The 26,324-nt window shown below is 55.8% G+C and overlaps 13 protein-coding genes across 13 annotated transcripts; 8 read left to right on the forward strand and 5 right to left on the reverse strand.

Moving 5' to 3' along the window:
• Positions 1-2,385: 2,385 nt before the first annotated feature.
• Positions 2,386-4,886, reverse strand: BDY17DRAFT_301157 (uncharacterized protein). The gene is made up of 2 exons (XM_033734192.1): positions 4,058-4,886; positions 2,386-4,008 (listed from the first exon to the last, which is right to left on the reverse strand). The coding sequence occupies exons 1-2, from the start codon at positions 4,741-4,743 to the stop codon at positions 2,859-2,861; spliced, it is 1,836 nt and encodes a 611-aa protein (XP_033587905.1). The 5' UTR covers positions 4,744-4,886; the 3' UTR covers positions 2,386-2,858.
• An 81-nt stretch (positions 4,887-4,967) lies between these two features.
• Positions 4,968-6,402, reverse strand: BDY17DRAFT_186922 (uncharacterized protein). Its single transcript, XM_033729972.1, has 4 exons — positions 5,751-6,402; positions 5,654-5,681; positions 5,452-5,599; positions 4,968-5,387 (listed from the first exon to the last, which is right to left on the reverse strand). The coding sequence occupies exons 1-4, from the start codon at positions 5,960-5,962 to the stop codon at positions 5,122-5,124; spliced, it is 654 nt and encodes a 217-aa protein (XP_033587906.1). The 5' UTR covers positions 5,963-6,402; the 3' UTR covers positions 4,968-5,121.
• Positions 6,403-6,481: 79 nt separating this feature from the next.
• BDY17DRAFT_254525 (ketoacyl synthase domain-containing protein) lies at positions 6,482-7,874 on the forward strand (the record flags this gene model as incomplete). The annotated part of the gene is made up of 3 exons (XM_033731439.1): positions 6,482-7,234; positions 7,284-7,652; positions 7,704-7,874. The coding sequence occupies 3 exons, from the start codon at positions 6,482-6,484 to the stop codon at positions 7,872-7,874; spliced, it is 1,293 nt and encodes a 430-aa protein (XP_033587907.1).
• A 154-nt stretch (positions 7,875-8,028) lies between these two features.
• BDY17DRAFT_317975 (high-affinity nickel-transport protein-domain-containing protein) lies at positions 8,029-9,215 on the forward strand (the record flags this gene model as incomplete). The annotated part of the gene is made up of 2 exons (XM_033736150.1): positions 8,029-9,166; positions 9,202-9,215. 2 exons carry the CDS (start codon positions 8,029-8,031, stop codon positions 9,213-9,215), a joined length of 1,152 nt encoding a protein of 383 aa, XP_033587908.1.
• A 192-nt stretch (positions 9,216-9,407) lies between these two features.
• BDY17DRAFT_186912 (uncharacterized protein) lies at positions 9,408-10,570 on the reverse strand. The gene is made up of 3 exons (XM_033729971.1): positions 10,152-10,570; positions 9,669-10,097; positions 9,408-9,575 (listed from the first exon to the last, which is right to left on the reverse strand). Exons 1-3 carry the CDS (start codon positions 10,397-10,399, stop codon positions 9,512-9,514), a joined length of 741 nt encoding a protein of 246 aa, XP_033587909.1. The 5' UTR covers positions 10,400-10,570; the 3' UTR covers positions 9,408-9,511.
• A 445-nt stretch (positions 10,571-11,015) lies between these two features.
• On the forward strand, positions 11,016-12,160 carry BDY17DRAFT_301164 (uncharacterized protein). The gene has a single exon (XM_033734193.1). It carries the CDS (start codon positions 11,245-11,247, stop codon positions 11,905-11,907), a length of 663 nt encoding a protein of 220 aa, XP_033587910.1. The 5' UTR covers positions 11,016-11,244; the 3' UTR covers positions 11,908-12,160.
• Positions 12,161-12,679: 519 nt separating this feature from the next.
• Positions 12,680-14,315, forward strand: BDY17DRAFT_283723 (uncharacterized protein; the record flags this gene model as incomplete). The annotated part of the gene is made up of 4 exons (XM_033732084.1): positions 12,680-13,565; positions 13,619-13,883; positions 13,936-13,956; positions 14,014-14,315. 4 exons carry the CDS (start codon positions 12,680-12,682, stop codon positions 14,123-14,125), a joined length of 1,284 nt encoding a protein of 427 aa, XP_033587911.1. The 3' UTR covers positions 14,126-14,315.
• On the reverse strand, positions 13,619-15,370 carry BDY17DRAFT_269206 (putative methyltransferase-domain-containing protein). Its single transcript, XM_033731931.1, has 4 exons — positions 15,127-15,370; positions 14,499-15,035; positions 14,310-14,445; positions 13,619-14,254 (listed from the first exon to the last, which is right to left on the reverse strand). Exons 1-4 carry the CDS (start codon positions 15,358-15,360, stop codon positions 14,118-14,120), a joined length of 1,044 nt encoding a protein of 347 aa, XP_033587912.1. The 5' UTR covers positions 15,361-15,370; the 3' UTR covers positions 13,619-14,117.
• A 143-nt stretch (positions 15,371-15,513) lies between these two features.
• On the forward strand, positions 15,514-16,439 carry BDY17DRAFT_301169 (ribosomal protein L23/L15e core domain-containing protein). Its single transcript, XM_033734194.1, has 3 exons — positions 15,514-15,657; positions 15,750-15,997; positions 16,065-16,439. The coding sequence occupies exons 1-3, from the start codon at positions 15,581-15,583 to the stop codon at positions 16,145-16,147; spliced, it is 408 nt and encodes a 135-aa protein (XP_033587913.1). The 5' UTR covers positions 15,514-15,580; the 3' UTR covers positions 16,148-16,439.
• On the reverse strand, positions 16,438-17,457 carry BDY17DRAFT_301171 (microsomal signal peptidase 25 kDa subunit-domain-containing protein). The gene is made up of 2 exons (XM_033734195.1): positions 17,007-17,457; positions 16,438-16,948 (listed from the first exon to the last, which is right to left on the reverse strand). The coding sequence occupies exons 1-2, from the start codon at positions 17,322-17,324 to the stop codon at positions 16,628-16,630; spliced, it is 639 nt and encodes a 212-aa protein (XP_033587914.1). The 5' UTR covers positions 17,325-17,457; the 3' UTR covers positions 16,438-16,627.
• Positions 17,458-17,613: 156 nt separating this feature from the next.
• On the forward strand, positions 17,614-18,581 carry BDY17DRAFT_254034 (integral membrane protein DUF106-domain-containing protein; the record flags this gene model as incomplete). The annotated part of the gene is made up of 4 exons (XM_033731391.1): positions 17,614-17,660; positions 17,721-18,112; positions 18,146-18,343; positions 18,400-18,581. The coding sequence occupies 4 exons, from the start codon at positions 17,614-17,616 to the stop codon at positions 18,579-18,581; spliced, it is 819 nt and encodes a 272-aa protein (XP_033587915.1).
• A 1,579-nt stretch (positions 18,582-20,160) lies between these two features.
• On the forward strand, positions 20,161-21,294 carry BDY17DRAFT_254528 (uncharacterized protein; the record flags this gene model as incomplete). The annotated part of the gene is made up of 4 exons (XM_033731440.1): positions 20,161-20,175; positions 20,232-20,385; positions 20,438-20,902; positions 20,963-21,294. 4 exons carry the CDS (start codon positions 20,161-20,163, stop codon positions 21,292-21,294), a joined length of 966 nt encoding a protein of 321 aa, XP_033587916.1.
• Positions 21,295-21,518: 224 nt separating this feature from the next.
• On the forward strand, positions 21,519-26,119 carry BDY17DRAFT_301178 (uncharacterized protein). Its single transcript, XM_033734196.1, has one exon. It carries the CDS (start codon positions 21,692-21,694, stop codon positions 25,985-25,987), a length of 4,296 nt encoding a protein of 1,431 aa, XP_033587917.1. The 5' UTR covers positions 21,519-21,691; the 3' UTR covers positions 25,988-26,119.
• Positions 26,120-26,324: the final 205 nt, after the last annotated feature.

Raw genomic sequence — 26,324 nt, forward strand, 5'->3', positions numbered from 1 at the left:
AGGTGGATTGGCTCGAGGTGGATTGGCTCGAGGTCTCCGTAGGCGACACGGTGGATTGGCTTGAGGTCTGCGTGGGCGACACGGTGGACTGGCTCGAGGTCTCCGTGGGCGACACGGTGGATTGAGTCGCGGTGGAGTGAGTCGGCGGCGAGACAGGAGACAGTGTCGATTGACTGGTCGATTGGCTTGTAGAAGTCTGCACAGGAGACTCAGTGGATTGGCTGGTAATCGTCCACACCGGCGATTGAGTCGATTTGCTGGTAGCCGTCCACATCGGGGATTCAGTCGACTTGGAAGAATGCGTCCACACTGGGGATTCAGTTGACTTGGAAGAATGCGTCCACGCAGGGGACTCGGTAGATTTGGAAGACCAGCCCCATGTCGGGGTGGAGTTTGGCGATTGGGTCGCGGGCGTCCATGGCGACTCGGTCGTCGTGGTTCCCCACGAGTGATCGGGAGACTGCCAGGGGAAGGGCGCGGCCCAGACGAGGGGCAGCAAGGCCTGAACGGCGATAATGGGAAGCTTCATCTTTCAACGACAGCCTTCAATGAGCGACTGAGAAGAGAAATGAATGGGAAAGAACGATGGGGGACGATGACGGGGAAGCGACAGGGATGGGCCTCCGTTCAAATATTCGGCGACAGGATGGCGAAAAGTGGACAGCCTTGCTAGGAGATGAGTGTGAAAGGGCTTACGCAGTTGGGGCCAGCATCGGCCCGTCCACTTACGTCCGTCGATGATGGCGAAGGCGGGCCCCCCGTGATGTTTGTTGCCCACACCACCCTCCTCACCGAGGAAAAGCACCGAACAGGAGGTTGGGATCCACCGGGGATGGTATTTGATATGAAAGTCAATATTCTCCTGGTCGGCAGGATTGTCGACGTTTGACAACGGGAGATGCCGGATGGGGATAGTGTCCGCACCTGTTGGCCACTTTGGTGGTGTGTGAGACGCGTAGTTCGGGATGTCAAGCGCTTGATGTGGAGTTGGACTTCCGTAAAGGGGTGTACTGACGCCGTAGACGCTGGAGGCTAGCCAGGCACCGTCCCAGATCGGTGGGAGGTATCCACTGTGCAGCGCCGCGTGGTTGTGCCTGGACCATGGTATCCAGAACCAGATGAAGAGTAAAGCATAAGGACATTGACTCTGAGATTGAACGTGGGAATTTGTAAGCCTACCTTCAACCCGCCATTCTTTGGTTCGAGGTCCTTGCCTTGGCTGAGGGAAGGCATCGTGATGCTGCTCGCCCGAGAAGTATTGCGTAGACACATCACAGTACAATGGCCGAGATGTGGGCTGGCTTGCACCAGGGCTGTCTGTGTGAGACGGATGTATCCATGGCGTCAAAGGCTTTCCAGTGGGGGCTACGAGATCTTCATCTCTCGGTGGACGGCAACGGGTAAGCCATTGGAGCGGATTGGGCGGCAAATGGCGACAGAACGACGGCGGATGCCAAGGTCGGGATGGGAAGGGCGATCTGGTTTCATAGCGATCTGCCGCACCGAAGTGGTCGGAGGTCTGTCGGAGGCTGTCAAAATTGTCAATGGTACGTGTGACGTTGGACATTGAGTGGAGAAGGTCAAGAAAGGAACGCCGTCGAGTCATCGTGCCTGAGCTAGCGTGAACGATGCAGTCAGGGGGAGATCACGGCATTGGCCAGGGCTTAGTATACGCGGCGTCGTACATCTGCCGAGAGCCGTTCCGCTGGCGTTCGCCTTGCTACGGGCCGATGGAGCACTCTGCTTGCGGGATAAGTTGAGGAGATGACTTCGACTCTGCTTCCATAGTATGCCATGGGCGGCACCGGCACAAGACGGCAATCACGCATGGCTGGGTCGATGAGGTCAATGGGCGCACGCGGATTGCCGGAGTGCATGGTTTTCGCGGCCGAATCTTGTTGAAAGTTGGGGTGCAAGAGCGGAGCACGTTCGAATAAGCATCGAGCCAGACGTGATCGAACCAGGGATCCGCGCAGACTTTGGCTTGGCGCGTGTGCAAAGCCTCCGAATCGGACATCTGCGTCAGCCGCAACTGTCGGAGATTTACCATTACCGCGGCACGGCGGCGTTGGGTTGTTCTTGAGGGTTGCGTCAAGATATTCGGCCGCGTGCGGCCATCCACGCTCTACGTGGCCAGATGCGTCGAATGCTCCGGGGCTGAGTGGTTATTCTCCGCTCGAATGAGATGGTCCCGGCTGTCCGTCTTCTCCATCATCTCCACTAGTGTTGAACATTGTGGCCACGCAGGCCCGGCAGATTCCCCAGTTCCCGGCATGGCGGCACATTGTCCAAGCGTCAGTATTTGAGAGCAATTCCAGATGTATAGTAATCTGAGGTGGAACCATTGGGCAAACAAGATTTGGCCTAGCAGGTTGCCCTAAGAAAGTCGCAGATGCAGGCGGAGGGCACGAATGGGATCCAGTACTAGGCTACGATGGCGACACATCGTCCATCACCACCGCGTGAAGTTGTGATAAGGAGCTTGATGATCTTGATGCCCCTGATGCGCTTGCCAACGCTTCCGTCCTTCCCGTTGCAGGGCGGTGAGGCCTTCTCAAGGTCATTGGTTTCCGAGCGTCGGGGGCTAGCGGGAGGCTGTACTCCCGCTCTTTAACCCATGTTGATCGTTCAGCTCACGTGATTTTCAGTCTCCTCCATGGTTAACCAAAGTCATTCTCGAATGATTGTCCGCAGAGAGCCGCAGATCACGAGAAGCATGTCACTTTCATGTGTCTCTACAACAGAGGTGTGTCGGATCACATGAGTTCAGGACTACTTGTCGATTTGTCATGCAAATATGTCGTCAAGCACTCAGTCAAGTCCCTGACCATTTATGACCACCCACACTTCTTCCTCGCTCAAAACTCAAACTCCTTCCTAAATGCCCCCAGATCCATATCCGGCCCCACCATCTCACTCAAATCGCGCCGCCCCATCTGCGTAAACACCCTACGCAGCGTATCGTACAGATTCGTACTCTGATTCTGCTGCAACAGCCCCTCCACAATCGAATCGTCCACGTCCCTCCCACTCCCATCCTGCAGCACCTCCTTCGCCTTCTCCCGGCCCTCCTGCTCCATCACGCGGTGCATGCTCAGCGCGCCGAGCAGGTGCACCGCCGCCTCCTCCTGCACGCCGAGGTTGATGCACGAGACGCCGAGGTTGTAGCGCGCGCGCACAAAGTTGGGCTTGAGGTCGAGGGCGCGCGAGTAGGCTTCGATGGCCTCCTCGCTCCTGCCGCTGTTAGCGAGCGTGGCGCCCAGCCGGTTCCAGAGGAGGTGCTCTTCGCCTTCGCGCTTCATCACGCCAATCTGCGTCGATTCCAGCGCGGCGTTGAAGCAGTCCACCGCTTTGTCGTAGTCTTCGCTGCCGTAGAAGAGCACGCCGAGGCCGACTTGGACGTCGACGTCCACGTCGGAGCCTTCTGGGTTGAGCTGTGCGGCTTCGAGGAAGAGGTTGGTGACGTTCTCGTGGAGGATGTGACGGTCGGTGAAACCCAGGTCTTCTTCTTCGTCGAGGCCGCGAGGCTTGACGCCGAGTTGGGGATATTTGACGCCGACCCAGCGTTCGAGGGTTCGGTATGCGAGAGAGTCGTAGCCTTCGTTGGTATAACTCACACTCAGGCCCATCAATGCTTCCAGATTGTTCGGATCCAGCTTCAACGCCTGTTCCAATGCCCGGATGGCAGGTGCTTCTTTCTCGTTTTGTGCCTGTGACTGCCCAAGCGCCACCCATGCTTCCACGAAGTCTGAATCCTTTTGAACAGCCGCTTCAAATGCTAATGCAGCAATGGATAGATTGCCACCTTCCCTCATGATTTTCAACCCCTCCTCGTATGCATTCGGGACATCCTTGAAAAGATTGTTCTCCTCAAACATGTAGGTCCCGAACTCTGGGGCATTCTGGAAGTCGCGGGTTGGAACCTCCCCGAACTGCCCCTCGAAGTCTTTCCACTGGTCGTATTCGTCGCCCATGTGACCGGCATAGTCCATGTCGCCAAGTAGATCCCTGCTGTCGTCAGCTCTAACTCCATGCCAGCACTCGATTCCCAACTCACCGGTCAATCTGGTTCAACTCTCGCTCCATCGCCTCTTCCGCTTCTTTATCCAATTCTTCAGTCTGATCTTCCGTGCTCAGCTGCTCGAATTGTTTCTCCCAGTCCGTATCACTCAGCTCTTGCACCCTGCCCTTCCCCTTCCCCTCGTACATCGGCTCCTGCGGTCGATTCATAAACTGCGACTGAAACATAGGCCGCTGCATCCCAAACCCCCCACCACCATACATGGGCTGCTGAAACGACGACTGTTGCTGATACGAAGGGCTCGCCGTCCGCGGCTGCGCCTGTTGCGCCCGAAAGCTAGCAAACTCCTGCGGATTGAAGCCAGCGCCCCGCTGCTGTGCAAACTCCTCCGGTGCAAAGTGAGGCGAGTGCTGTGCAAACTCGCCCGCCCAGTTCGGGCTCCCAGCGCCACCCCGCTTCAGCAGCTCTTGCTCTCTTCGCAGCTGTTCGAAATGTAGGCCGCCGGTGGGGAGCGCTTCGCCCATCTGCGGGCCCGCGTGGGCAAAATCTTGGAAGGCGGCATCGTCGGGTCGGGCCTGTTGTGTTCGGAAGCCGTTCAATTGGGGGCCCTGGCGAGAGGCGAGGCGATCGCGCTGTAACGATGTGTCGGCGGAGGTTTGTTTCTGGAATTGGGCGAGGGGGTTGGCGCCCGTGGAGCATTCTGGGCCGCCGAGGAATGACATGATGGCAAGGAGGGAGTGGAGGTAGTCGGCGTGTAGGGGATGTGATGTTCAAAGACGATGTGTGTGGTGGCTACTTAATGCATGTGCCGAGGGGTCATGTACCTCGGCGGTCGGTGATGTCAGGCCGGCCCAGAAGTACGCAGCCGTGCTCATGTTTTCACCGCCGCTTCGGAGACGCTTATAAATTGTATGCCGGGTGAGTACGTAAGGCTGCACGCATGTCACTTCATCCTCGTGATTTTCACTCTTCGTTGATACCTTCTGTTTATTGCAAACTTATGTGCCCTCAACAAAGATGAGAAATGGCGGCCATCATGCCTCTTACCGCAGCCAATCTTGCGACCGAACTGCATAATACCGCCAGCACCACCGCTCCCACTACTTTGACGAACTTGGCGGGTGCGGCTCGCGAATCAGCAGCCAAAAATCCTCCAGCCCTTTTCGGCCCGTGTAAGGCTCCAAGTCGACATGGAACTCCTCTTTGACCACAAACTCGTTCGACTTGAACATCTGAATCGAATTCTTCGTCGCGGGAACGACGGTTCGCGCTCCCGCACGGTCAGCAATGTCGTTGCAGTATCTCGTCAATCGCGTGCCAAGCCCCTTCTTCTGGTAATCCAGGTCGACAAAGGTCCCTCGACGGTCTGAAGGAGAAAGTAAGTCGTCAGCCTCCGTGCCAAATCTCTCACATGGACTGTGCGGGCATACGAAAGTCCTTTTCCGGGTCGTAACCATGCCGGGTCCCGGCTCCCAGGACGTCGAAGAACGTCGGTACCAACTCTGCCCTCATGCCCTTTGGGATCTCAGGGATTTGCATGGGTTCCGCCTTGTCTTGCTCGCTGATGTGTGCGGGAACCTGCGAATCGTAAGCCGCCATGTCATCAATATGGGCTTCATGTGTGCAATATGCCTGCAGCCCGGTGAAGGCGACAGTCTTGCTATTGAAAGACTTTTGTCAGAAGTGTGCTCACAGGAGAGTCAGGAATGGAAAGGCACAGCTTCGCTACCCGTTCTGTTCGTCCACAAGGACATAGAAATGGTGGTACGGTTTGGAGAACAGGCCGGCAAAACGGTCGCGCATCCATGCCACCGCATCTTCACGAGTCGCCTCGTGTTGAATCGCTGTCCAGAAGCTATAGTCTTGCCATGCATCCACTATGAGCTCCCCCATTCGGTGGAAATCCTGTGGAAGGGTCGCGTCTTTCAATGTGATAGCCATGTTGGCGGATAGTGACGAAGGTGTATGCAGGTTAAGGTGGAGAAGAGAATGGATCTGCGGGGACTCCACGCTTTTGAGTCCGACCCCACGTATGATACCTACCTGTGAGACTGAAACGGAAGGGCGGAGCCCATTCTTCAGCCTCACAGTCGCCTACATACATCAATGCCAGTCATCCATCAGATCGTCTGACTCAGCAAGGCGAGCCTCGCTCGTTCGGGCTCACACGCTGTCTGCCCGGCCGCAGATCGTTTATTCAGGATCCACCTCGTCCGCGATGGCAAGGAAGCGCGCCTTCGAAGTGCTGTCGCTGACACAAGGTGGTTTACTGTACAAGGTGACGTCCGGTGAGGCACATAAGGTAGAGTTGCGTCGACGAAACGAGCTTAGCGTACTGGCGCTTGGTCCACCTGAAAACGTTCACTTCTCTGAGGCGCGCGCTGAGATGCGGCCATGTTCAAGTCATCTGCAACTCTTCCGCCCCTCGCCACCCCGGAGAGTCATCAATGACGGCCGCCTATGCGGAAAGTCGTCGTGACCGGCCTGGGAGCCATCACACCACTTGCCGCAGGCGCTAAAGCGACCTGGAAACGCTTGCTGGACGCTTCATGCGGCATCGGATCCACTTCAGCCCTGGGCCCATCATTTGCGTCTCTTCCAAGTCGTGTTGCTGGACTAGTGCCACAAGGGAGTCGGGAAGATGGACGTTGGCAAGCGAAAGACTGGTTGCCCGCCAGTGAGGAGCGTCAAATGGCCCTTTTTGCTCAATATGCCATTGCCGCCGCCGACGAAGCACTGGACGATGCCGACTGGCACCCTTCGTCACCGCACCAGCTTGAAAGGACAGGTGTGACTGTGGGATCTGGAATCGGGAATCTAGACGAGGCGTACAACGCATCCGTGTCTTTTCACACCCATGGTTATCGCAAAGTCTCGCCATTGTTCGTTCCTCGACTCTTGATCAACCTGGCTGCCGGGCACATTTCCATTCGTCATGGATTCAAAGGACCTAATCATGCTGCGACTACCGCCTGCACCACGGGTCTACATGCTATCGGTGACGCTTCTCGACTCATTGCATTCGGTGATGCAGATGTGATGGTTGCTGGGGGCGCAGAGTCGTGCATTCACCCGCTAGCCATCGCTGGCTTTGCTCGAGCCAGGAGTCTTGCTACCGACTGGAACGACAGCCCGCAACTTGCATCACGGCCCTTTGACAAGAATCGCAATGGCTTTGTAATCGGTGAAGGAGCAGGCGTTGTTGTACTAGAGGTCAGTGGGCTTTCAATCACGGGAGTTCCGCCGTACTGACGCATTCCAGGAGCTCGAGCACGCAAAGGCACGTAATGCAAAGATTTACGCCGAAGTCAAAGGCTATGGACTCTCTTCCGATGCCTTTCACATGACCGCTCCTCGAGAAGACGGCGAGGGCGCATTCCTCGCCATGAGACAAGCTTTGAGGCACGCGGAGATACGGCCATCTGACGTGGACTATGTGAATGCGCATGCTACTTCCACAGTATTGGGCGATGCTGCGGAAAACAGAGCAATCAAGCGGCTGCTCCTCGGCTCGGAAGGGAAGCAACATGCGGCGGACATCAATGTCAGCAGCACGAAGGGTGCGATTGGGCATTTACTTGGAGCTGCTGGCGCTGTGGAAGCCATCTTCACCATTCTTGCCGTCCATCACGTAAGTCCGACCATGGATCTTCGTCTTGGTCCTGACTAACACAGCGCGCAGAACGTGCTGCCCCCGACGCTCAATCTGGAATCTCCAGGCAACCCTGCGGAAGAGTTCAATTGCAACTATATCCCCCACGCGGCCCAGCAGCATACTGTAAATGCTGCCCTTACGAATAGTTTCGGGTTCGGTGGAACGAATGCGAGTTTGTGTCTTGGCAAAGCGCCTTGATGGCCGAAATCGAAGGTCTTATCATCTTGGCGCGGCGCCGAACCCCGCATACCAATCACCTCACCCTACCCTACTAAATGGTCGCGAGTCCGACGGAGCTTGGTTTCACCTGAATGAAATCAATCCCGTATTGCAATATTCAACGGCCGTTCAAATGGAGAGTGCTTCATCTGGTACTCCACGCCGATGGACCGCACTGACTCAAAAAATCAAAGCCAATGGCGCGAGATACCAGGCGCATATCCCTTTACTCAAACGCCTTCCTGGACCGGCTGTAGCAATCATACTGCTACTTGTAGCAATCAACCTACTAGTATGGGCAGCCTGTGGAATCGTCCTCGCCTTCCACACCCCTCTCGTCACAACCGCCGTCCTATCATACACTCTCGGCCTCCGGCACGCCCTCGACGCCGACCACATCTCCGCCATCGACCTCATGACCCGCCGGCTCGTCGCCGCCGGCCAACGCCCCGTCACAGTCGGCACCTTCTTCTCCCTCGGCCACTCGACCATCGTCATCATCACCTCCATCGTCGTCGCCGCCAGCTCGGCCGCCATTTCGCAGCGCTTCGGCTCCATCTCGCAGGTAGGCTCCATCATCGGCTCCTCCGTCTCCGCCGCCTTCCTCCTCCTCCTCGGCGCCATGAACGCCTACATCTTCCACAGACTGCACCAGCAACTCCGCCGCGCCATCGCATCCCCCACCACGCCGTCAGCCCTCGATTTCAACTTCGACGGCGCAGGACCCATGTCCGCACTACTGCGCAAAGCGCTCAAGATCGTCGACCGGCCGTGGAAAATGTATCCCGTCGGCGTGCTGTTCGGCCTAGGCTTCGACACGTCGTCGGAAATCGCACTCCTCGGGATTGCATCCATTGAAGCGGCGTCGGGGACCTCGTTCTGGCTCATCCTGATCTTCCCCGTCCTGTTTACCGCCGGCATGTGTTTGCTCGACACCTTTGACGGCGCGGCGATGATGAGCCTGTACACTTCTGCGCGCCTGGCGAAGGATGCGATTGCCGTGTTGTATTACCAGTGTATTCTGACGGCCATTACGGTGATGGTGGCGGTGGTGATTGGAACTGTGCAATTGCTGAATATGGTGGTCAACGTGCGGCCGGATCTGAGCGGGGGCTTCTGGCACGGTGTGCGAGTCGCGGGAGATAATTACGACATCATTGGCGGTGGCATTTGTGGGTCTTTTATTGTTTTTGGACTCTTGGCCGTGGCGTGCTATAGGCCATGGAGGAGGCGGGTTGATCGGATGAGAGCCTCGACGACTCTTGAGCATGGTGTTGTGAACGGAGATACTGGTGCACACGGCGAGATTACTTTGAGTGACGTGGAGCCGCCGGGGTACAATATCCAAGGAGACTCTGGGCCGGAAAGGAAGACGAAAGGGGGCACGCAAGTGGTAGTTGAAGGGTAGAGCAGACGCCTAATGCTCTGACCGGGCACTTATTGACCGTTTGATTCTGGGGTATCATCATATCTATAATAGAGACTCTAAATCTATCAAATTTGCTCGCTTCAGCAACAAAACTTTCACCCACGCAGGCGATTACAAGTCATAACGTCGAACATGCAATGGAGAAGCATGAAGTGCTGCTCCCGCGGACCACGAAGCTGCCCCCACCTCAATCCTCGACACTCCTCCGACGAAACGCCGTCTTTCCACTCGCACTACTCGCCAGGCTCGCGCTGGTCAAAACCTCCCCCCGCGCATACTCGAACGACGGAATAACCAAATCGATGGATTTCGGGGCAATCGTGCTGCTCGACCGATGGGGATGCCTGGATGGTAAGGGCCGGGTGTCGAGTGAGGCGACGGTGCCGACGGAGGAGCTGGGCGTGTGACTGAGTGAAGGGATGCCATCGGTGAGAATAGAATTGCGGTTGTCGGGTTTCGATGAGCGGTGGTGAGGCGAATGTCGGCGATGGTGACGCGAAGGGGATGCGTCGAGAGAAGTGAACGCTTCGCGGGAGTCGGGATCGTCGCTGCCGACTTCGTCTGCGTCGTCGGTGGTGGTTGGCGAAGTGGAGTCGGATGTGGGGTGGTTGTCTTGGAAGTAGAAGGATGTGGGTCGCATGATGGTTGGGGAGCGCGGGGGGATGATCTCGGGCTCCGGGAGGGCGAAGTATGTGGATGCGGATGGGATGCTGGATGTGCGGAGGATGGTTGATGGTGCGGAGATGGGGCGAACGGCGTCCTTTCTTCGACATCTGGGAGATGAGTCAGCTTATGCGGTAGGTTGAACGTGGAGGAGGAGGACATACGCTTCGGAGCAGTAGAGGATGGAATTGCTCGGGCAGACAATCTGTTTCTCGCAGGTCGTGCAGAATTGCGGAAGACCAGCCATTTCCTCGTCTTCACTGGCTTCCACCGACATGGACTTCCTGGAGCCGGAGAGCGATCTGGTGCTAGTAGAATGAGCGTGGCTGACGTTCAGACTTCTGCGGTACACGGTGGTTTTGGAGTTGCGATGCGGGCCCAAGGGCGGTCTCCGATGGGCTTTGGAATTCATTGGGGCCGAGTTGGATGGAAGTAATGTCTTGGAATGCTGGGGACAAGCATCCGGGTGTCGCAATGCGAGGGGCCGTGGATTTCGTTATCTCCCGTTGTTATCGCGAGATATGGCGTGGCTTTCCCCGGCTTTGGCAATCTAAGCGAGTGTGAAGGGCAGGAGGACATACAAAGCCGGAGCGAGGGACGGCAGTGAGGAAGTGAATAGAAGAGCGAGTGTGAGGGAAAAGAAGAGGGAAGATGAGTCTGATGAGTCGTGATATTGTCGTACCTTGAAGGAAGAGGATGGCGTGCTAGCGTGACACAGAAAAAAGACGAAAATGTGCCGTGCAAGCACGCATGCATGCACGCCCGTTCGCACACCGCCCACACAATAAAGGCAGAGCAGACACGTCTCCATTCAATTCATTCACCCAGCCGCGTTTTGTGGGCCGACACGCATCGCTTCAATGAAACACGTGGGGTGCGGGTGCGGCGGCGCGTCAGCCCAAGACGCCCAAGCAATCCTGCTCTTCGAAAAATAGCAATCAAGCGCGTGTGGTGGAGGAGAACGCGTGTGGTCGGTCGGCATAGGAAGGGCTACGAAATTCCGTGTCCACCTCCCCTGCCGCGCGTGTGTCAGGGAAAAACGCAGCCGATCTCCCGCGCTTCTCCGCGTGCGCTGATCAATTGGTCTGGAAGCGCTGCTCCTGGCTACTGCAGGGAGCTCCGACGTCGGGCTGCTACGGTTGTGGGCAAGGGAGCAGGTCTACGCGAAAGATGCAACGCTTGCAAGGGGAAGATTCCTTTTCCTGAGGGTCGTGGGGTCTCTCTCGGCCCATCATCCAACCACAGTCCATCGATGCCATGCACGACGTGGCCGCTCGCAGCCCAAGAGCCACAAAGAAAACATGCTCAGGAGGAAGCCAGGGACCCACCCTTTTCCTCTTTGATGGTGACTCGTGGGAAACAAGGAAAGCCGATCATCGGTCATCGATGGATGGTGCATTTCGTATTGCGAAACTATCCCTTCGACAAATTACATACTCGCAGTGCTTTGCTGCATATTTCAGGACCTCTCCACGTTACCCACTTCTCCACCAACTTCCCCCGGTGACTTGGCTCCTCGCCAGGACTCTGCAGTTACATGCAAGCCATTTCTCCCTGTTGTTGGTCCTTTGGCGCTGCGTTGCCGTGTTCTGTGCTGTCTGCCTCGGACATGGTGTGGAGAGCTCGTTCGTTCGTTCATTGGAAGGTCGACAGCTAGCGGGTAGCCAACTCGATCTCTTCATCGGCTCCATGTTGATTGCAATTTGCTTCGTTCGATGTTCGGAAAGATCCCCTCGATCTTTGACGTTTCACTCAGCCCTGGCTTGTTGGCAGAGGCTGAGCACTCCTCCACGGCTCCATCGATCCCCTCCTGCACTTGACGGAGAAGCGTTCCCGGCGAGTCTCGTCACTCATGTTGCTCTTGTCTTCTCTCGGGGCCAGCGGGAGTGTCATATCGCGGAGCACTTGGTCGAGAGATGAGTTGGAGGAAGTTTTGCTGAGCTTGCCGCCGGAAGACCTTCGCTTGAAGCCCATGATGATAGTGAAGGTGAGTGAAGTTGATGTCGGTAGGTTGAATTGGTCGCAGGTATATGCGAACTGATGGATTCCAGAGTGATATGTATCTCTAGACAAGGTGGCAGATGGTTGGTATATGAAGTCTGACAGCCCTTTTGTAAGCGAGGCATCACGACATACTTATACCACCAGTCATCATGGACATGGAGATAACGCGGATCCCCGAAATAGGACGACAACCACCGGAGCGGACTTTGGCGGAGACAAAGACGGCCCAGTCGGGTGCGGCGGACGTCTTGGATCCGGCGCCGCAGCCAATCATGTGTCGTGCCGAGACCCGACTGCTCTTGTCCGGCTCCGTCTTGACCGCATTCGTCATCTTCGATTCTTGGCGTAGTCTCGTCTTATCTCCTACGGGTCGGCCGAGGAGGGTTGTCGTCCAGTGCATGCCTGTCTCCAAGGCTGCCGTGAGCATGCTGAGAGGTGGCATGCTGGGCGGATTGCGAGCTACAGCCTTCTGCCATGTCGAGATGTAGACCCTTCGACTCTCGTCATTGCCGGGTCTGACATTCTGTATCGCGTTACGAATAGGTCCAAAAGCTGCCATGTAGTCCCACAGCCCCGCATCTACACCTCCGAATGCTGTCATGCCCGTGGTGAAGACTGCCCTTCCGACTCCAAGGTAAGGTAGGCTCGTATTCCCCAACCGCTATCTCTTCTTGGCGAATATATCAAAATGTCCACCCAATCCGTCCACTCGCAAGGCATCTATCACGGCCTGCCCGTCTACCCCTCCAACCTCAACGGCCTGACAGCAATCATTACCGGCGCCAATGGCATCAGCGGCTATTACATGTACAGAGTGCTGTCGCAGAGCCCTCAACTCTGGAAGAAGATATACTGTCTTTCGCGTCGACCGCCCTTAATCCCGGGTGGATTGCCAGACCACGTCGAGCACATCCCCCTCGACTTCCTCAAAGACCCGCAGGAGATAGCAGCCGAGCTCAAGAAACGCAACGTAACAGCCGTCGACCATGTCTTCTTCTTCTCATACATCCAAGTCCAGCCGAAACCTGGCCAAGGCCTCTGGTCAGACGCAGAGGAGATGTGCCGAGTGAACTCCGCGCTACTGGAGAACTTCCTCAACTCGTTGAAACTGGCATCCATCCAGCCGAAGAGAGTGCTACTGCAAACCGGCGCGAAGAACTACGGAGGCCACCTGGGTCCGACGAAGCTACCGCAGGAAGAATCGGACCCGCGTGTCACGCTCGAGCCAAACTTCTACTACCCGCAGGAAGATGTGCTCTGGAAGTACTGCGCGGAGACAGGCTGTGGATGGAATGTTTGCATGCCTGGGCCGATTCTCGGCGCCGTGCCTGATGCGGCGATGAATGCTGCTTTCCCGCTGGCGGTCTATGCTGCGGTGTGCAAGAAGCTGAATCGCACTTTGGAATTCCCAGGCGATATTGTGTCGTGGCAGGCGCTTCAGTCTACTTCAAGCTCGATGATGAATGCGTTCATGGAGGAGTGGGCTGTTTTGCTTGGCCCGCCGAACGAAAAGTACAACACATGTGACAACAGCGCTTTCACTTGGGAGAGATTCTGGCCGCTGATCGCGGGATGTAAGGATTCGCCGAGATATGGAGAAAAGGTATTGCTCGCTGACTTGAGGTAGGGTATGGTCTGGAGTGGAGCGGTCCGCAGCCCGACGACGCTTGTACGGCTACCGAAACCCGCTTCAACCCGCGAGGCTATGGATCAAAGGGCGTGACGAGACGCAAGTTTAAGATGACCGAGTGGGCCAAGGGGAAAGAAGTGCAGGAGGCGTGGGCTGCGATCGCCGAGGAAAACGGCCTCGGTCAAAAGGAGCTGGTTGATGTCGACCGAGTGTTTGGTTTCCTCGACGGGACCTTGTGCCGCTCTAGTGCGCTCATTTTAAGGTTTGTGAAGATCAAGGTTTCCCTTTGACGTCCTCTCGCTGACTTCTTACAGCATGGATAAGAGCCGTAAGCTGTAAGTCAAGTTCCTGCGAAGAGCGCCGTTGAAGCGGGTATGCTGACATTCAATCAGTGGCTGGCATGGATTCGTCGACTCATGCGAATCGCTGCTGGAAGTCTTCGATGACCTGGCCAGTCTCAAAATGATCCCGCCCGTGCCGAAAGTCGAAGTGAAATTTATTTAGCAATACCGGGGTCTGGTCCAGTGATGGACAAGATTTTCAGCGGCACCGCAGTCGCATAGAACAAGGCAATTTGTTCTCTCATCGGTTTCGCTTCAAAGTCGATCTCGTGGACGTTGAATTTACTCCGCACTAGGCTTCCGTATTAGCAAATCGCATGACGGCCAGCAATAGGAGACAATCTTACCACAAGCTTGTCTGAACGTCTCAAAAGTCTCGATGTTTCTGACGGCTCCTGCAATAAGCACCTTGAGGCCCGGCAGCAGATTGAAGAGAAGCCGCAGTGTAGTAATGAGGGCTGCAATGGCGGGCTTCTCATATGTCTGTGGCTCATCAGCGGCCGGTCAACCGAAAGCAACATGAAGGGCATGCATACAATGTCTGCACCCAAGACAACGTCATACGGCCATGTTTCACACTCCTCTTCCACCCAGCTCCCAGCCAAGCCATGGCCCCATCGCAGAACACTTGCGTTGACATTCTTGTCGTCCAATTCGTTGAGGAAGAGGTTCTCCTTGAGCGATTCGATGACGCCTTCATCACCGTCGGTAGTGGTGAGATGCTTAGCTTCGAGGTGTTTGGCACAAAGAATGGAGATAAAGCCGGTGCCTGCCCCGAGCTCAAGCACATTCTTGCCGGCGATTAATGAACTACCCTCTGAGGTGAGAAGGTATGATCCTAGATGCAGCGCCGCTTCCCAGGTTCGATAGCCCGTGGTGAGAGAACCCGAGATGAGATGTCTGCGCTCGAGGAGTGTGATTGTGGGCTCTTCGTTGGGCGTGTTGGATGAGTGAGCAGATGGCGAAAGACATGAGAACGTCACGTATGCCTTTTGTTGCACAGCAGTGGTTTCTGCAGGCAGTTGCATTGACATGAGTGAGGAGAGATGTGTCATGAGATCGTCAGAGATGTCCTACGATCGGCAAAGGCGATCAGAAAAGAGCAAAAGAATGGACATGCAACATTGATATCTCGAAGTATTAAGTTCGACGAAAGAGACCTACATCTTCTTCGGGATCCTCAATAGCATTCTCAATTCTATTGAGCAATGGCTTGAGAATCCGGATTTGATAACTCTCCGGTGGGAGTTGAGGATTGCGTTGTGCATCGAACAAATTGGTATACAACCAGCCTTGGACATCTATATCGCGCAATAGAGGCTTAGGTGGCCAGCAAAGAAACGCCGTGTCGAACAGCTGGAAGTACTGGCGTCTGAAGAGGATGAGTTGTGGATCCATGAAGATGAATCGTAATGAATGTTAATTCCCAATCGAAGGGTGTGGTCGAGTGACTTTGTAAAGTTGATGCCTCAGGCAAGCGAGAAATCGCCAAGACCTCCGGCAAAAGCCGACCCGCACCAACTTCAATTTTCCAGCAACCCCAATCAGAGAACTTCTGTCTGCAGGCGAGCCATCTCCAATCCATCCCACAACCCTCAAACAGTCGCCAGATATCAACATGGCCGACACTCAGGTGACCTTGCGCACGCGCAAGTTCATCCGCAACCCGCTCCTCGGACGCAAACAGATGGTCGTGTGCGTATACCACCCGTCTCCTCGCCCTGGCGCCCACCAGCATCAACATTGGCCGACCGCATCGTGAATCACTACTAACATCACCCCAACAGTGACGTCCTCCACCCCGGCCGCCCGAATGTCAGTAAGGACGAGCTCCGCGGCAAACTCGGCGAACTCTACAAAGCCTCCAAGGACCAGGTCTCATGCTTCGGCTTCCGGACACAATACGGTGGCGGCAAGAGCACCGGCTTCGCCCTCGTCTACGACTCGGCCGAGGCCATGAAGCAGTTCGAGCCCCGCTACAGACTCATCAGATATGGACAGGCGACAAAGGTGGAGAAGGCGAGCAGACAGCAACGTACGTGCATTGTGGACCCCAAGTGGGTAGAGGCAACAGCAGGATGCTAACGATGATTCACAAACAGGCAAGCAGAGGAAGAACCGTGCTAAGGAGTTCCGAGGGACTGCCAAGCTGAAGGGAGGCGCCAGTGACAAGAAGAAGAAATAAGGGAGCCGTAGTGGCAGGGTGGCTGTGGTGTTGTGGGAGTGGGCTACAAAGCGAAGAAGCGTCACTTCTGCGAGCATTGCGGCGGGTAGACATTGCACTACATCGGCGTCTTGTACGAAGGGCGATAGTCATTCAAATGCAATTCAAATGCTGAAACATACACTCACACCTGTTTGGGAGGATGCTGGAGAACTTTTGGCCATTGATTGGCATTCAATGCGCTCTACACGTGAGCAATGCACGTCAGTTCGAGGTACGGTACGGTTTGTCGCATGTCAAAAGACCATATGGGTTCATCGTTCTGTTGTTCCAGGTAGGTCGCTGACCGTAATGTCTATGTAAGACCCTGTCATTAGACCCAGCTGCGTGTCTATGGCTCACCCACAATAATTATCGAGGACGTATATTGACGCGGATGTGGAGAAGCGTGGAGACTGAGATCAAAAAGGACGTTCAAGCTACAAGACATTGTCGCCGACATCACCCCTTCTTCTTGTTCCTCTTACTGCTGGACGTTGGAGTGTCCACACTGGTAGCCATTGCCGCGCCATTTGGGCTCGGTGCCAACACCTTCTCATCCACAGACGCATTCTTGACATCCTCCTCTCCGATGGCATTCACGCTCCCCGCCAGCCACTTCTGAAAAGGCTGCGCAACAAAGTATCCATCCGCCGTGAACCAAGTAGTGAAAGGAGCCTTCAATTGCCGTGTCGAGGAGTTCGCTGAGCTCGACGACGCGCGGGTCGTGACTGTGAGGTAGTATGTGGGATCGTGTTTCTTCGTCTTCGACGCAAGCGTCACCTAGCCCAATCAATTAGCCTTCGCCCTCTCGATTCATACCAGTCGACACCCTCCTCACCTTCTTCCCATTTTTGGTCCCCTCAAAAACAAGCCCCTTCTCCACCCCCCACATCCAGTACGTGAAAGTAGCATTGAGCAACGCGTACGCCGCAACAGCGTACGCCGTCCAGCCCTTGGTCGCTTCCCAGCCCAGTTTGTAATCCGCTGCGAACAGCGCGCCCGCGATGATCACGGAGGTGTAGCCGACCGCGAGCCGGAAGTCGAGCTTGGAGTTGTCTTGCTTGAATTTGAGGCCGCGGAGGTAGTTTCCCATTGCATCGTCGGTGGTGTTTTTGAGGTCGTTCAGGGAGTAGGGGGAGATTTTGCTTTCCGCCATGGTTGAGTGTGGTGGGTTGGGAGGATGCGACGTGCTGATTGATTTGTTTTGATTCCTGCTTTCAGTGCATATCTAATGCTCGGGAGGACAATTGGACGCGAGGCGTGTAGTTGGGACGTGTGAAGTATCCAGCTGTCCTTCAATAGCTGGCGTTCAGACTGGCTGCGGCCAAAAGTCTTGGCCAAAGGATACAATGGTGAATTCGATGCATCCCATCTGCAAGTCTGCCTTACACTCTCACAACCTCATCACCCACCTACTCCTGCCCACCCGGCGTCAATACGTCGACATGGCAGCTCAGATGGATCAGCAGATCCACCGAGATCCGGCACTCTTGTATGTCCCATCCGCAGAGCGTCCACCTTCGCTCCAACTCACGCTGACCTTCTCCTCCAGCTACTGGATCCTGCTCCCCATCACCGTAGTCATGATCCTCACCGGCATCCTTCGCCACTACATGAGCACCCTCCTCCAAACGACGCCCAAGCGCCAAATCATCGAGAAACTGCGAGAGCAGCGCTACCTCCTGCGATCCCAGGGCCTCCGCGTGGCCTTTCCGCAAATCTCCAAGTCGGCGTTTGAGAAGCGGAAAGAATGGTGGATTGACAATGCAAAGGAGGGCAAGTTCCTCGCGGATCCGGAGGCGAGAGGAGCCAAGCCGAATCCCATTTCTGATCCGGCGATGATGGAAAATATGATGGGCGCCATGAAGGGGAACGTGGCTATGATGGTGCCGCAGAGCTTGATCATGGGGTGGATCAATGCCTTCTTTTCGGGCTATGTCATCAGTATGTCTTGTCTGGCGGCTGTGACGTGGTGAGGCTGGTACGGGAATGCTAATGTATATGGGGTGGTAGTGAAACTCCCTTTCCCGCTTACGCCGCAGTTCAAGCAGATGCTACAAGCAGGTGTCGGAACGAGGGATCTGGATGTGCGATGGGTGAGCAGTCTCAGCTGGTATTTCCTCACGCTGTTTGGGCTGCAACCAGTGTACAACTTCATCTTGGGCAGCAACAATGGTGAGTACTGGCGAGCATCTACAACGGGTGGGCCGGGTGCTAACAACTCCGTCCAGCCGCAGCACAGGTGACACAGCAGATGGCTCAGGCACAAATGGGGAGTCCAATGGGCGGCGCCGACAATCCCGACAAGATATTCGCCGCGGAAGTGGAGAACCTGGAGGTGATTGAGCATTGGTATATCCTGGATGGGGTGGAAGAGCGGTTGATCAAGAAGCTCGAAGCTACTCCCATATAGGAACAAGCAAGCCAGGACGGCTGCAGTGAGCTGCAAGATAGGCTTTTTGTTGCCACACACACCGTAGCAGATGAGAGCCCGACCAGGATGTCGCCTGCGAACTGGTGTCCACTCTCAAGACCAGGAGTATACACTGCACCAGAACAACCATACCCTGCGCCACCAGGGGTTGCCTTCGGAATCGTCGTGGTCTATATGCCAACCAACTGCACCAGCTTGCCCTGGTCGACCGCGGTGGAAGTTTGGCCGGTGTTTGCCTTTCCTGGCCGGAGCCTTGAATGGACGCGTCTGGGCCGGAGGAATACGAGCTGGTAGCGACGGGAAAAGTGGGGCGGCAGGGTTGGCAACCTGCGAGCGGTCAGCCCACCACACACGCCTGTTCCTACCAAACATCCCAGCTGCGCCGCATTTCAGCCCGCCAAGAACGACAGATGCGCACGTTGCCATCGAGTATGTCGTGCATCGTGCGTGCAGCTTGCGATGCAGTAGATGTTTGGAAGGCAATGGGAACAGTAAGATGCTGCTCCGCGGCATCGGCCAAGCTGCTGCTGGTCTGAAACCTTACACCTCGTGAGGGAGGGGACGAGAACAGAAGACTCGTATACACCTTGCACCCTCGCAGTGCGCCTCCCGCGGGCGCGCAAAAGTTTGGTCGGGTCTCTTAACCCCTCCCGCATCTTCCACTTCCTTCCCGCTTTCTTTCCTCCCACCTCTTTGTCTCGACGTCTTTTGCATCAGTCGACGCAGCTCGTATCGGGGATCCAGGCGGCGCCCGCTCTTGGCCCTCCGCAGCTCTCCCAGCCAACATGGACAGCCCAGTATCCCCCAGCTCAGAGACCGGCACCAACACCTTCGCATCCATACCCTGGGACCGCCGGCCGAGCGCAAACCTTCCCGAAGTCGTCGAGTCGCCAACCTTTGAATCGCACTATCGCCCCGTGCATGTCCCCTCCACAGACAGCGCCCCTCCATACGGCTTGGCGGAAGCCTACGACCTGCAACACCGACTATCGCTCAAAGGCCGGGCCGCGCGGAAAGCCTCGTCGCCCGGCCTCGAATCCGTCTGGGATGAGGAGGGCGCGAAAGAAGTCGTTGGGCCGGCTCCCAGCGACAAGCAGAGCTACTTTGTCGATCAGGAGCCTGCTCCGGCGCTCACGCCTTCGCGGTCCCAGAAGAGCGAACATAAATACCCACCCGGCACATTTGGATACCAGGGCTACGATGGCGAAGGGTCCAATAACGAGAGGGAGTATTGCGGACTGAGGAAGAAGTGGTTCTTCGCTTTGGTCGCCCTTGTGGGCGTTGTGATACTTGGGGTTGCACTGGGGGCTGGCCTTGGAGTAGGCTTGGGTCACACGAGCTCGTATGTGTGATGCTCGGTTACTAGAGGCCGTTCTTGTCACTAACATCATTTTTCAGGAACCCAACGCCACCGGCAAAGGACACCGAGTATCTGATCGGCGGGGCTATCGATAAGAAGTATTTCTCAACCACCGGAGCGTTCAATGGCTCTGGAATTGCTTTGGCCTCGCAGTCCTTTAGCCCCTCGGGATCGGATGCGGCCCAAGGGACGATCGTGATGTATTTTCAACATGTACGTGTCTTCATCGTTAACCCATCGCGGCCCTGGCTACGCTGACTCCGATGTAGTGGACAGGAGACATCCGATACATGAAACTGCAGCAAAATGGCGACTGGGTCGGAGGTACTACCTCGGAGGTAGTGGCGGTTGATGCGAAGAACAGCACGCCCATCTCCGCAGTGTCCTATTCTGTCGATGGCGTCGACGCGTGGCACATCTTCTGTGAGTATTGTATCCCGTACCGCGATGGTATTCCCCGCTAACCGGCATCCAGATATCGACGAAAACAACATGATCAAGCAGCGCTCCCAGACGAACACTACGTTAGTCTGGGTGGACGGAGAGATCAACGAAGCGCAGCTGCAGGCCAACGATGCCGACCAAGTGGGAATGCAGGCCTGCTGGTACGGCAACGACTACGGCGACAGCAATTACCTGCACACCCCGCTTCCGAGCAGTGGGAACGCTTCCACCGAATACGGGATGCGGATGTGGTATGCTTCCGACGACAACACCTTCCTCCAATATGGCTGGCGATACGGCGATAAGAACTGGACCGCGCAAGGCCAGTTTGACAATCTAAATGGCCATGCCGGCGTCGGGTGTTATAGCTGGGGCCCGGGCACGGTGACTTATGTGATGTTTGTGAATACCGACAACGCGGCGGAAATCTACTGGCGAGACACCAATACCAGCTTGACCAGCACCGCCAGCCATCCGATCAATAAATGGACAAAAGGTGAGCTCTTTTCGTCTCACATTCCCGACGCGCAAAGACATACTAACAATGGTTCAATAGTACCCTTTACAATCCCAAATCTCGAACCCTCCACCTCGCTTGGCTACACCAACTTCTTCTACGCCCAGTCGAATGCGACGTACACGATGAACGGGTACAACATCACCTGGGCCGCCGAGAATACCACCATCGTGTCCGCAGACAGTTTCACCGTGCAAGGAGAGCCTGGCATCCCCGGGACGCACCTCAGCGTCTCTGCCATTCCGGACAGCGACGGCGGAAATAACATTGTTGTCTTTTACCAGACTGTCGGCAATGATATCACGGAATTCACGCGAGATCTGGTTGCTGGGCAGTGGACGAGTGCGGATGTTCAGATTCCGCAGCAGTGAGGCGGTGTTTGGTGCTGGGGCGGATTTGTTTGAATTTTAGCGAAGGTGTCTGGGCTGGAAAAAATAGTGACTGAGGGACGGCACCTTGTTTGTGCTATTACATACGTTGAAGGTCTGCTTTGACCGAGAGCCACACTTTCTCATTCACACACGTGACGGGCACAGACAGCGCAGTAAAGTGAATGCTGGGCGTAGAAAGTTTAACCCGACGCGCTAAGGCACCTCTTAACGCGACTCCCGCTTTCGTAATTGAACGACGCACGCTCAAGCTCCGCGCATGCCATTCACTTCAACCAGGTTGTAACACCTTGACAAGCTCGTCTGGCGCAAACTCTGCAAGACTCCTTGAAATGTTTTGCTTCTGCAAACTTCTGTGAACAACTGCTTCACATCGAACATGCCGCGAGCCAGGAAACGAGCTTCAAGCGTGGAAGCGGTCGAGGAGGTTGCAGCACCGGAGATTCAGGAAGAGGAGGAAGAAGGTGGCCAGCGACTGGAGTTCGACCAGCCATTAACATGGCGCCCAGGAAAGCAGATCCCAGTCACCGAACTGCTATCGCGGCTCAGGACCCTCGCGGAAGAGTTGGAATCCATCGAACAAGAAGATGCGCACCGTGCGACACTGGTTCCAAAAGCACAGGAGCTCGCCAGTGAGCAGCTCATCGGACACAAAGACAAGGGAGTCAGAGCATACGCCATGCTATGCATCGTGGAGATGTTCAGATTGCTGGCGCCGGATGCACCTTACAAGAAGAGCCAGCTGAGGGAGATCTTCACCCTCTTCACTTCTACCATTGTCCCTGCTCTCGCCGACCCCTCCGACTCGTTCAACCAGCAGCACAATGCCATCTTGACGTCGCTCACTACGGTCAAGAGCATCATTCTCTTGACGGACATTACTGGATCGGACAAACTCATGCTCGACCTCTTCACCAATTGTTTCGACGTGCTGTCAGGAGTGGCACGGGGAGGCACGGCAGAGAAGCTGCCAAAGAACCTGGAATACAGTATGACGAGCATGCTATGCACACTGGTGGACGAAAGTACAGCCCTACCGTCCGGTGTCGTGGACATTATCCTCGCACAATTCCTTCGTGCAGACCCGAACTCAATGTCGGCCACGACGAAAAAGGGAGAGAGTAAGGCCGCGCAGGCCCCCCTCGAGCTCCCTCCCGCTTACAACATGGCTCTCTCTGTGTGCAACACTTGTGCCGACAAGATGAATCGATATGTTGGACAGTACTTTGGCTCGGTGCTGATCGATGCATCCGAGACCGTGGCGACTACGAAAGTGGGCAAGTCGAGAGGGAAGAAGCGGACACACGACGAGAGCGATGACGAGTCAATCGACGGCATGCTTACTCCACCTGCGGAAAACGACTTGCTTGAAGTTGAGAAGGCGCATCGACTTTTGCGGGAATTATGGCGCTCCTCTCCCGACGTCATCCAGAATGTTGTCCCTCAGATCGAAGCGGAAATCGAGGCCGAGAGTCCACAGCTCAGAATGATGGCTGTTCAGACTGTCGGAGACATGATTGCGGGAATTGGAGCCGCTGGGCCGCCATCACCCGCGGTGCTGGATCCTGCAGCTTATCCACCGCAAAGACTTGAGGATTACGCCTCAAGGTCACAACCGCAGAACCCTCTTCTGCAGCCGCGAGCCCCTCACGCCTTCTCTTCCGTATACTCAACGACATACCAGCGATTCGTTGAACGACACAAAGACAAGTCTGCGCTAGTTCGAAGTGCCTGGGTCTCCGCAGCCGGCCGCATTCTTGCTACCTCTGGCGGCGGCAAGGGCTTGGATGATGATCAAGAAAAGGCACTTCTGGACTGCATAGCCAGACTCCACATGGACAACGACGAGCGTGTTCGCCTTGCGGCTGTACAAAGTGTCGAGCTATTCGACTTCCATGCCATCATCCAAAAGATTGGCAAGAGTGGTGGCGTGAAGACGAGCGGCTCAATCCTGTGCAACCTCGCAGACCGGATGAAAGATACCAAGCAGCAAGTACACACAACGGCTATGGTATTGCTCGCACGTATCTGGGGCGTGGCCGCCGGAGCAATTGCAGAGGGGGATCCCAGTGTCCACGAGCTGCTAGGCGGGATACCATCCAAGATCTTTGAGGCGATGTACGTCAACAAAAAGGAGATCAACGCCACCGTTCTGCAAGTGCTGTTTGACTGCCTCTTACCGGTGTCATACCCTCCTATCAAGGCAAAGCAGGAAGACCCTCAACGCTCTAGTGCAAGTCAACGTGAAGCCGCCGACACTCCGAATCCTGACGCCCTCCGTGCGGAACGAATCTTGGTCTTCATTCGCGACCTCGAAGACCGTGCCAAAGTTGTGTTCTTCCGATTGCAGCAGAGGCGACCAGCCATGGCAAAGTACGTTGAATCGTATCTGAAAGCATGCGAGGCGGTGAACAGTGGGGAAAAGGATGGTGAAGGCAAGAGCGCCAAAAAGGATCTCGACAAGATGATCGCCGTCCTCGTGGACTCCTACCCAGATGCTGCCCTTGCCACAGAGCACTTGAAGAAGTTTGCGAAGCACCACGATCGCAGGAGCTACCAACTCATCCGTTTCTGCTTAGATCCTGCCAGCGACTACCGCAAGGTCGTTCGATCGATGAAGGAGCTGACGAATCGATTCAACGAGGCCCCAAGCGCCATGTCTGGTGTGCGGGATACGATCTTGCCCCTGGTGCGCTCTGCGGCCATTCTGGTGTACAACCGAAGCCATGTGCCAGCCATCGCGGAGATCTCTCGTACAGATGAAAGGGGCCTAGGCGCAGCAGCGCACGACGTGCTCAAGGAGATCTCCACCCACGCCCCACAAGTCTTCCGAGTGCATGTGCACGAGCTATGTGAGTCGCTGAAGAAGCAGACCCCGCGTGCTGGATCGGACGATTCGGCCGCTGAGGATACGCTCAAGGCATGTGCTGGCTTCGCTCGGCGTTTCCCCGAAGGCCTGCCCAAAGACCGAGAGTTCTACAAGGCCATGGTCGCGTTTGCTGCTCATGGTCAATCGCCGAAAGCTGCCAAGCACGCCGTCACGGTCATCACGTCTTCTGCCGATAAGAAGGAGATGTACATCAAGGAGATCCAGACTGCGTGTATTGACAACTTCACATATGGTGACGATGGTTTTCTTGCAAGGCTGGCCAGCATTGCTCAATTAAAACTGCTTGCCAATAAGGAGTACGCCGACCTGGACGACAGCATCATGGATATCGCTATCCACCAAGTCTTGTTGCATGACAGGACGATTGCGACTGACGAAGACCTTGCATGGTCAAATGATCTGGACGAGGACATCTCCGCGAAGCTGTGGGCGCTGAAGATACTGGTCAATGGTCTACGTGGGATGGACGTCGCCAATGAGAGTACAGAGGCGCAAGAAGCCACGAAGGAGGCGGCTGACAAAGTGTACAAACTCCTGAACACGCTGATCAGGGATGGCGGTGAGCTGTCCAAATCCGCCACAACTCCGACCCACCACAAAGCGCAATTGCGTCTCGCGGCTGCCATTCAGCTCCTCAAACTGTCCTGCAACCATAAGCTCGATCACTTCCTCACTCCTGCGGATTTCAACCGGCTTTCGTCGCTAGCACAGGACAGCACGTCGGAGATCCGAGCGGGGTTCGTCAGAGCTTTGAAGAGATATCTCGGTACGGGTGTGCTGCCGAATCGTTTCTATGCACTTGCCTTTTTGTACGCCTTCGAGCCGACCAAGGAGACCATGCAATCTACTGTGACGTGGCTGAAGTCGCGAGCGGCTCTGTCGGCCAAGTTGAACGACGGCGTCATCGAGGGCGTCTTTGTCCGCCTGCTGAGCCTGCTCGCCCACCACCCAGACTTCAGTCGGAAGCCAGAGGAGCTTGAGGATTTTCTTGAATACATCATGTTCTATCTCAAGAACGTGGCCACGCAGGCGATGCTGCCGACGCTGTACGGCATCGCTCAGCGCCTGAAGCAAGTGCAGGACGGCATTGACCCGGAGAAGAGCGAGAACCTGTACGTCATCTCTGACCTGGCGGAGGCGATTATTCGCCATTTCGCCGAGCTCAAAGGTTGGTCGCTGCAGGTCACCTCTGGTCGAATCATGCTCCCGAGTGGATTGTTCCGCAGGCTGGCTGGACACACTGTCGCGCAGGATATCGCGTCGACGCGATACCTTCCCGACGAGCTGGCGGAGAATCTGGAGGACCTGGTGAAGAACAGTTTGAGGCCGAAGAAGAGGAAGTCGGATGCAACGTCTGCGCGGCCGGCGAAGAAGCCGAAGACTGCCAGTGCGAATGGAGAGCGGAAGAAAGCTGGGGTCAGAAAGGTATCGAAGGCGAGTCAGGCTGTGAAGAAGATAGAGAATGAGGGAGAGCGCAGGAAGAGTAATCGCGCTTCTTCTGCGAAGAACTATGCCGAGGATGAGGACAGCGAGGGGGATGACGAGGAGGTGCAAGAGGAGGCTAGTTCGCCGCCGCAGCGAGAAACATCCGCAGCGGCACCCGCGGATGACGACGCGGTCTCTGCGGCTTCACCTGCACCCCAGCCGGCGGCGAAGAAGGGGAAAGCGAAGGGGCCTACGAAGTCTGTGCCGTTGAGGTCTCTGAAGCAGACGCCTACGAAAAATGGTCGGGCAACGAGGGCGAGGGAGAAGGACATTATGGATGTGCCTAGTGATAGCGAGTGATGGAATGCTTGCAGTATGAAGTGTGGATTGCATGCATATGTGTGATGGGGAGAGCAATGAAATGCTGTGCACGTGACCACCTTCATCTTGTCGCTAAAGTCCCCACTTCAACTTTCGACGCGGAAGATGTTCTGTGCTCCCTTCATCTTCCAACTTCAGTCGCTCCTTACCTTGATGAAGCCATTTATTGGTCCGGCAACTCGTGGCCTCCCATGAGTTGACAAATCCCCTCGCCCGATCTATCAAAACCCTTCAACCCTGTCCCCCAAGCTCCTTACCGCCCGAACATCTCATCTACAACAGCTTCCCTTCCATCATCTACAGCGCCGACTCCCCC

This window comes from Neohortaea acidophila, assembly GCF_010093505.1.
Source record: "Neohortaea acidophila strain CBS 113389 unplaced genomic scaffold BDY17scaffold_8, whole genome shotgun sequence".
NCBI lineage: Eukaryota > Fungi > Ascomycota > Dothideomycetes > Mycosphaerellales > Teratosphaeriaceae > Neohortaea > Neohortaea acidophila.

What these genes read in the sequence shown, in the direction of transcription:
- BDY17DRAFT_301157 (XM_033734192.1), bottom strand. Translation starts at nt 4,743, where the DNA reads ATGTCATTCCTCGGCGGCCCAGAATGCTCCACGGGCGCCAACCCCCTC. An exon ending in GAGTTGAACCAGATTGACCG is followed by an intron (nt 4,009 to 4,057) that starts GTGAGTTGGGAA and finishes TGACGACAGCAG; the next exon opens with GGATCTACTTGGCGACATGG.
- BDY17DRAFT_186922 (XM_033729972.1), bottom strand. Translation starts at nt 5,962, where the DNA reads ATGGCTATCACATTGAAAGACGCGACCCTTCCACAGGATTTCCACCGA. An exon ending in TCGCCTTCACCGGGCTGCAG is followed by an intron (nt 5,600 to 5,653) that starts GCATATTGCACA and finishes TACGATTCGCAG; the next exon opens with GTTCCCGCACACATCAGCGA. An exon ending in CGACCCGGAAAAGGACTTTC is followed by an intron (nt 5,388 to 5,451) that starts GTATGCCCGCAC and finishes TTTCTCCTTCAG; the next exon opens with ACCGTCGAGGGACCTTTGTC.
- BDY17DRAFT_186912 (XM_033729971.1), bottom strand. Translation starts at nt 10,399, where the DNA reads ATGAATTCCAAAGCCCATCGGAGACCGCCCTTGGGCCCGCATCGCAAC. An exon ending in ATCCTCTACTGCTCCGAAGC is followed by an intron (nt 10,098 to 10,151) that starts GTATGTCCTCCT and finishes CTCATCTCCCAG; the next exon opens with ATGTCGAAGAAAGGACGCCG. An exon ending in ACCCGGCCCTTACCATCCAG is followed by an intron (nt 9,576 to 9,668) that starts GCATCCCCATCG and finishes GGTTTTGACCAG; the next exon opens with CGCGAGCCTGGCGAGTAGTG.
- BDY17DRAFT_301164 (XM_033734193.1), top strand. Translation starts at nt 11,245, where the DNA reads ATGCACGACGTGGCCGCTCGCAGCCCAAGAGCCACAAAGAAAACATGC.
- BDY17DRAFT_269206 (XM_033731931.1), bottom strand. Translation starts at nt 15,360, where the DNA reads ATGGATCCACAACTCATCCTCTTCAGACGCCAGTACTTCCAGCTGTTC. An exon ending in TTGTCTTGGGTGCAGACATT is followed by an intron (nt 14,446 to 14,498) that starts GTATGCATGCCC and finishes GATGAGCCACAG; the next exon opens with ACATATGAGAAGCCCGCCAT. An exon ending in GACGTTCAGACAAGCTTGTG is followed by an intron (nt 14,255 to 14,309) that starts GTAAGATTGTCT and finishes ACGGAAGCCTAG; the next exon opens with TGCGGAGTAAATTCAACGTC.
- BDY17DRAFT_301169 (XM_033734194.1), top strand. Translation starts at nt 15,581, where the DNA reads ATGGCCGACACTCAGGTGACCTTGCGCACGCGCAAGTTCATCCGCAAC. An exon ending in GGACGCAAACAGATGGTCGT is followed by an intron (nt 15,658 to 15,749) that starts GTGCGTATACCA and finishes TCACCCCAACAG; the next exon opens with TGACGTCCTCCACCCCGGCC. An exon ending in GAAGGCGAGCAGACAGCAAC is followed by an intron (nt 15,998 to 16,064) that starts GTACGTGCATTG and finishes ATTCACAAACAG; the next exon opens with GCAAGCAGAGGAAGAACCGT.
- BDY17DRAFT_301171 (XM_033734195.1), bottom strand. Translation starts at nt 17,324, where the DNA reads ATGGCGGAAAGCAAAATCTCCCCCTACTCCCTGAACGACCTCAAAAAC. An exon ending in GGACCAAAAATGGGAAGAAG is followed by an intron (nt 16,949 to 17,006) that starts GTGAGGAGGGTG and finishes TGATTGGGCTAG; the next exon opens with GTGACGCTTGCGTCGAAGAC.
- BDY17DRAFT_301178 (XM_033734196.1), top strand. Translation starts at nt 21,692, where the DNA reads ATGCCGCGAGCCAGGAAACGAGCTTCAAGCGTGGAAGCGGTCGAGGAG.